The 6,885-nt window shown below is 29.8% G+C and overlaps 1 protein-coding gene across 1 annotated transcript; it reads left to right on the forward strand.

Moving 5' to 3' along the window:
• Positions 1 to 5,744: 5,744 nt before the first annotated feature.
• Positions 5,745 to 6,457, forward strand: LOC136975216 (protein lethal(2)essential for life-like). The gene has a single exon (XM_067270249.1). The coding sequence runs from the start codon at positions 5,837 to 5,839 to the stop codon at positions 6,356 to 6,358; it is 522 nt and encodes a 173-aa protein (XP_067126350.1). The 5' UTR covers positions 5,745 to 5,836; the 3' UTR covers positions 6,359 to 6,457.
• The last annotated feature ends 428 nt before the right edge of the window (positions 6,458 to 6,885 follow it).

A 6,885-nucleotide genomic window follows, 5' to 3' on the forward strand; every position in this document is an offset into this window, starting at 1 on the left:
TAAGATAAGAAATTTAAGGTTTTAAATAATATTTCTGACCACTTCCCAGTGCAACTGGAATTGGTTGGATTTCCACACGAAAATAAGGAAGGCTAAACCCAAACAAAAAAACAGTCGAACCTATAAAAAAAGAGATGGAACGAAGATTTAATTTGATAAAATTTAAAAATGAATTCAGTAATAAATTGTCAGAGATACTAGACTGTGATAGTAATACTATTGCTATACAGAAATATAACAATGAAAATAATAGACCAGTTCAGTTATAAAATCTCCAGGAACAATGAAAGAATACAACTCAAACAAGCTTGGTTTGATGATAAAACAACGTAGCTTACAGTATTTTAGAAAAATGAACTCTGAGTCAACGTTGAAAGTATATATAAGGAACAAAAAATTTATCAAAATTTAAAGCAAAAAAGAAATAATAATAATCTGAAATGAGTGACCAATTATTGAAGGCTAGAGATACCAAAAAATTTTGGAATAATATTAATCAAGTCCGTAATAAATTGCAAACTACAGAGCTTAAGTGCTATGTAACTTATGATAATTGGAAGCAATACCCAGAGGAATTTTCTATTACCTATAAAAATAAATACAAAGAGCAGAAACTGCAACGTACAAGGTCTACGATTCAGCCAGTAACAGAAAATTTACATAGATGTATTAAAAAATTAAGAGAGAAAACAGCTCCCGGTGTTGACTATTACCAACTTGATAATCAAAAATTTTTCGATAGGTGGTATTCACATATTGGCTAACCTATATAATAATTTTTATTACACGGATACAATACCTAAAGATTGGAATAAAGTAATTTTTCAAATGATATTTAAAAAAGGTGTAAGAAACTGCCCAGCCAATTATCGGCTCATCGCTCTTCTGTCTGGGTTCCGAAAAGTCTACAGCAGTATTAATGGAAAAGTTTAATGAGTAGACTGATACTAATAAATTCCTCAATTATACACAGTTTGCATTTACAAAAAACGGAGGTACTCAAATTGCATTATTCACATTGACAGCACTAGTTCAATTGTAATTATATAAAAAGAGACAAAGTTTACCTCTTAGTTTTGGACATTAAAAAAGTGTGTGATTTTGTGGTTATTGCAGTGTTGCTAGATAAGTTGAGTAAATATGGAGCAGATACTTGTATGATTAGAATAATTGACCAATTGTTTGGACACTGAAGTAGTAATAAAACAATTTGACAAAAAATGGCCAGCATTACAAGTGGTCAGAGGACTACTACAAGGCGACCCATGGTTCCCACATCTTTCTAATTTTGAATGTTTTGAGATAGAAGACGATGATTTCTATATAGATGGCCAAGTAATCCACTCTATATCATATGCTGATGATATCGTAATAGTCGCACCCACAGCTGCAGGACTCCGTAGGAAAATCAAAAGTTCAAGAATATTTTGATAGATTGAAGATTTTCTTGGGTTAATAATTAATTTTAATTATGATACTTCGAAATGGTTCCAGACTTTAAAAAAAGTACATCATTCTATTTGAACAAAGAACAACTTAAAATAACAAGAAGTCAAATTTCTGAGAATTTTACTGACTCCCACTCTAACCTTAGAAAAGCAATACAGTAGACAGTCGTTTATCCGAATCAATTGGAGACGGGTTGTTCGGATAACCGATTATGTACGAAAAAATATTTTAACCTATCCGATGTTGAAATTTCTCTCCGTTGCGTGTCGCTTCGTGTTGAATTTTCGTCGATTTTAAGCCTAACGAAAATTTTTATAATAATAATCGACGCTATTGTATCGTTAAAAAATTTTCTTTGTTATATTTTTCAATATATTTATTTTGTACAAACAAAATAAATATATTGAAAAATATAAAAACAAAAATTATACTTTAGAAGTAAATCTAGTATCGAAAAAGTTCGATTTAGTACGACACAGTTCGACTGGAAAGCGTTCGGATAAATGACACTCCACTGTATAAAGAAGCCGTTCACAAATCTAATCGACTGATTAATAACATGGTGAAAGTTTTTGCTCAAATTAAGCTAAAAAACATATACGGCCATTTTAGATTATTTGCTTCTACGAAGTATAATTCTTAACTCGATAGCCTACGCCTCGCCAATTTAGAGTCTAACAAAATATAAAAAATTTGAAATAATACAAAATAAATTCATTCGAAAAATTTTTACTCTGGTCTATAATATAGCTGGATATGCTCTTAGAATTGAACTCAATAGATTCAAATTAACTCCCTTATTAACTTTATAAGATCAGAGACAATGGTAATCTACCAACAAAATTGCTAGATTTGCTGTATAAAAATTGTCAAAATCCTTGTCAAAATCCCCAAAAAAGTTCCTGGATTAGTCAAATGAGAAATATTGTTAAAGAATATGGAGTTTCTATAACTCCAATGTTAGAAAATTCAGAAATTAGCGATTTAATAAGGAAGCAACTAATCCAAAATACATTAGAAATTACTTTAGCTCAATACATTGAAGAAACGCATAGGAGGAAAGAACCTAAATGGTATAATAATATGTTGGACTACCATTTTAATAATTATTATATGCCATTTACAATCAAGAATTTTTATATACAACTTAGATTAAATACAAAAATGATTATAGTTAATAATAGAATTTACGAGTTTTCTAAAATAACCTGCCCAAGATGCCAAGATTTATTTATCAAATAAACACGTTTTGTGAGAGTAAAAAGGGACACGAACTAAGAAACAAAGCGAATTTAAACCAACTAAATTTCTTTAAAGAAAAAAATCAAATGTATCGTTTATTTCAAGATGCAAATTCTGTAATGATTTACAAATTATACAATGATGCAAAAACTCTTTGTAATCAACCTCTTTAAAGTTATAAGTACCTGATCTGATTCAACTAATGAATGTAATAAGATGAACTGATGATACCAATTGATATTGTTATAATTAATGTAAATACAATGTAATAACACCCTGTATCAGGCTGTAGCCTGTTATACAGGGTGTTATAAACTATCTTGGTTTTTATTTAAATTATCTTTTTCATTATTCAATTTACCTTTCATGGGCAAAATATTATATTATTTAAATATTAACTAAAAAGGTTAAATTGAACAATTAATATTTTAAGGCAATATTGTTATTGTATAGCAACTTTTGTTAGACATTTAATAAAATAAATTTCAATTTTTTTTTTTTTAATTTATAAACGAACTGTTCAAACTTTTCTAGAAAAACTAAAATTTATTGTTGTATATTAAATACTTTTTATTAGTAAAAATTTAAGATTTATTTTAATTTTTCACATTATTTAGTTTTGTTTTATTTATTGTTTTATATTTTTTGTGTGCTCTATTTCTTGCGGGAGAGAGAAAGGGGCCCGGTAAGAAGAAAATGTCTAGGACCCCGAAGTGGGTTAATCTTTTGCTACTTATAGGCCTATAGGTGTCGAAGTACAAAATGCTTTTTTGTTTTTGTATTTAATGTAATTGATATTTATAATTAGATCGATTCGCGATGTCTACTAAAAGGCATTGTATAAATTAATATCATAAATATTACGGTAGCACTACTGTTTGAGTTTTTAATCAGTTTATCTTCCACACTAAATAGAAACTTAAATGCATTTTACTAATTCGATTATCTTGTTACACAGAAATATGGGAAGAATTGTGAGCATGAAAGTTTTCTCAGATGAAATCTGCAACTTTTATAGTTACATGAAATACAAAATTAATGTAGAAACTCCAGGTATTTAATTTTTTCCATTAAAATAGTGTTTAAAAAGAAAAAAAAATTGATCGATATATCAAGGGAAGTGTGGTGGTGGGCACCTTAACGTTTCATCTTCACCTATTACACTTTTTAGAAATTGCCAATCCAAATTACTTGAACCCGTTCGATTTTACGAACGTACCCAAAAAGTCATAATCATTATACGATCAAAATCCAAAAGTTGAGAGAGAGAGAGAGAGGGAGGGAAAAAATTATGCCCCAGGTGAGGATCGAACTCACGACCTTCAGATTATGAGACTGACGCGCTGCCTACTGCGCTACTGAGGCACGTCTGTGTATATCTGTCTGTTACTTTATATGAGGGGTGGCCAACTTTTGTGCACATAAGATCTACTTTTTATCGTAAAAATGTGTCGCGATCGACTTGTTGTCATAGGCATAGTCTAAGTGGGAAGGGGAAGTGTGAAATACATACTATGTTTATATACTGTTCAATTAAAGTTTATTAGTTTCTAGATATTACAAGTCATCAAATATGCTTAACAAGAGAGAATACATGGTACAAAAATAGTGATATACATAGGTGGTAACAATGCACTAATGATCATAATACCCATGAATATTTACAATATATATACAAATGTACAAGGTTGGGTATTATGTTTACATATTACAAAGGCATACATATGTATATAATACATTAAGTCAAGACATCACTAGCGATCTACCAAAATTGGCTTGGCGATCGACCGGTCGAGCGCGATCGACTTGTTGGCCACCCCTGCTTTATATAATTAAATTTAAATAAACAAATTCAGTCGATTTTTAATCAAGACGAACATAAATACTGTTTGTAATTAGCATTTATTTAGATTTTTTAATTATGAAATAAGGGACCATAATTAAGTGTACGGCCCAAAAACAGTGGCGTAAAGTGCAGGTTGTATACGATGGAGAGGGATCGGTAGTATAGGGGTCTACGTGGACTTTTTTGTGATATTAATTGCTTACGAATTCGCTCTTATAAGCGTCCCTCTAGTGGCTATCAAAATATTTGCAGAAGTTTCTAAAGATGTATTACCTCAATGTTAAGGGCCTTATAAACTAGTGTAGGCCTATACAATGTATGCATAAATAAAGGGGAGATTTGCCAAAAGCACTGTACGCGACAGGAAAGGAAGGGCTAAAAAATTTGTATGTAATTAATGGATGGCCTGTAGGTACTATTAATACCAATAATTTATTAATAGTTTATTATTAAGATAAAATCATTTAATGTCATTCTATTTAAATAAAATCTATAGATTTTTGAACAGCTAACATAAAAATAAATTTTATGTCAAATTACGTTTATTTACAATGATTTATATTCGTAAGATCATCTCTGATCTATTTGAGTAAAATATAAGTTTAAGATTCGATTATCTTCATAAAATACATGCAATAAGACAAGATGAATTTGTCAAAATTTCTAACTAGAAGTGTTTAAAATTCTCAAGTTGTAATTTTGAAAGACTTTTTTTTTATAAGAATAAATAAACAAATTTTGTCTTAAAAAACGTGGAAGTTTTTCCTCGTAATTATTCGTTAATACTTTTATTTCCTGCAAATTTGTGGGAATTTTCAACTGGATGCATTCCTACAAAAATTATAATCGATAAATTGTTAAGTAAATAACATCTGGACACGTTATGTTCACATTGTAATTTGAAGTGGTTTTGCTGCTAATGGAATTATTCCTCCAACTTTTAAATAATAATATGTTTAATTATTTATAATGATTTCCGAAAGCGCTACCAGAATTTTTGAATCCAAATAGAGTTAAAAACTTTAAAATAGTTCTCTATAAGAAAGATTAATATTAAAGGTTAAACTTTAGTTATTTTAAAGTAAATTTTGAATATTTATTTTTTTAACCACCCAGAAACCTCTCGTGACATCAGTTTCTTTTAAACCAATAACATTCTTTTTGACAAGTATGAACCGACTAAAAATAACTTCCCCTTCTCGAATATCCTCTTCCCTCTGTTATAAATACGAGCCAAAAGACACGACGGTAGATATTTTTTAAATTCTTCCTTGCAAGAAACGCATAGAAATAGCTTAAATGTCACGTTCTTTGGTTCCCACGTTTTTTAACCGAGATTGGTGGAGCGGGTACGATTATCCACCCCGTCTTCTCGATCAGCACTTTGGTTTGGGATTAACGGATGATGATCTCTTTCCTCCCACTCTTTACAGAGGTATGGTCATAAGACCCAGACGTCAAACGAGTCGTCAGGTATCGAATTCGGGTGTTTCGGAGATTGTTAACACTTCCGATAAATTTCAAGTGAGTTTGGATGTAAGTCATTTTAGTCCCGAAGATATAACAGTCAAAACGGTCGATAATTGCTTGATGGTTCACGCCAAACACGAAGAGAAGGTGGATCAACACGGATTCGTTTCTAGAGAATTCACGCGAAAATATATTCTACCTAAAGAAGTGGTTCCCGAGAGTGTGGTATCATCGTTATCTCCCGATGGAGTTCTTACTATAGAGGCACCGAAACATTCTCAACAATTGCCATCCAACGAGAGACTTGTGCCCATAACAAAAAAAGAAGCTTCGGCATTACCCAAAGAATAGGAAACTTCAAAGTACGTTATCCTTTACAGAATGTGAGTGGATCCATTTGCTTATTTATTCAAATGATCCACATTCTTCATTTTTTATTATTTGGCTTAAGCAATTTTGTTATTGCATTTTAATATTTATAATAATGAAAAAATTATAATGGCTAATTTGAATTATTAATATAATGATTTTCTATTAAGCAACTTTTGCTAAATTTTGTTTTTAAAATGTTAATAAAAATATACCATTGTATTAGCTATTTGCACCAATAAATAATTTTAACATTCATATAAAATGTGTTTTTGTGTTGTTTTATGCTTTAAAATAAATAAAAGATTAAAATTAATAAAATTTTAATAACAAAACTCATACAAAATGAAACATTTGCTTTAAAAGTTGTTTATCTTTTATGTAAGAAAAGTAATTTTTATAGAGAATAATCAGTTTTTAAAAACTGTTTTCGAAATAGTTTTGAACTTAACTCACTGCATTAGAATTCCTTTCTAAATTAGTTTCTTCACAGAAAGATAAATATAAAT

The sequence above is a fragment of the Centruroides vittatus genome, unplaced genomic scaffold, assembly GCF_030686945.1.
Source record: "Centruroides vittatus isolate TY-2023 unplaced genomic scaffold, ASM3068694v2 contig_1082, whole genome shotgun sequence".
Lineage (NCBI taxonomy): Eukaryota > Metazoa > Arthropoda > Arachnida > Scorpiones > Buthidae > Centruroides > Centruroides vittatus.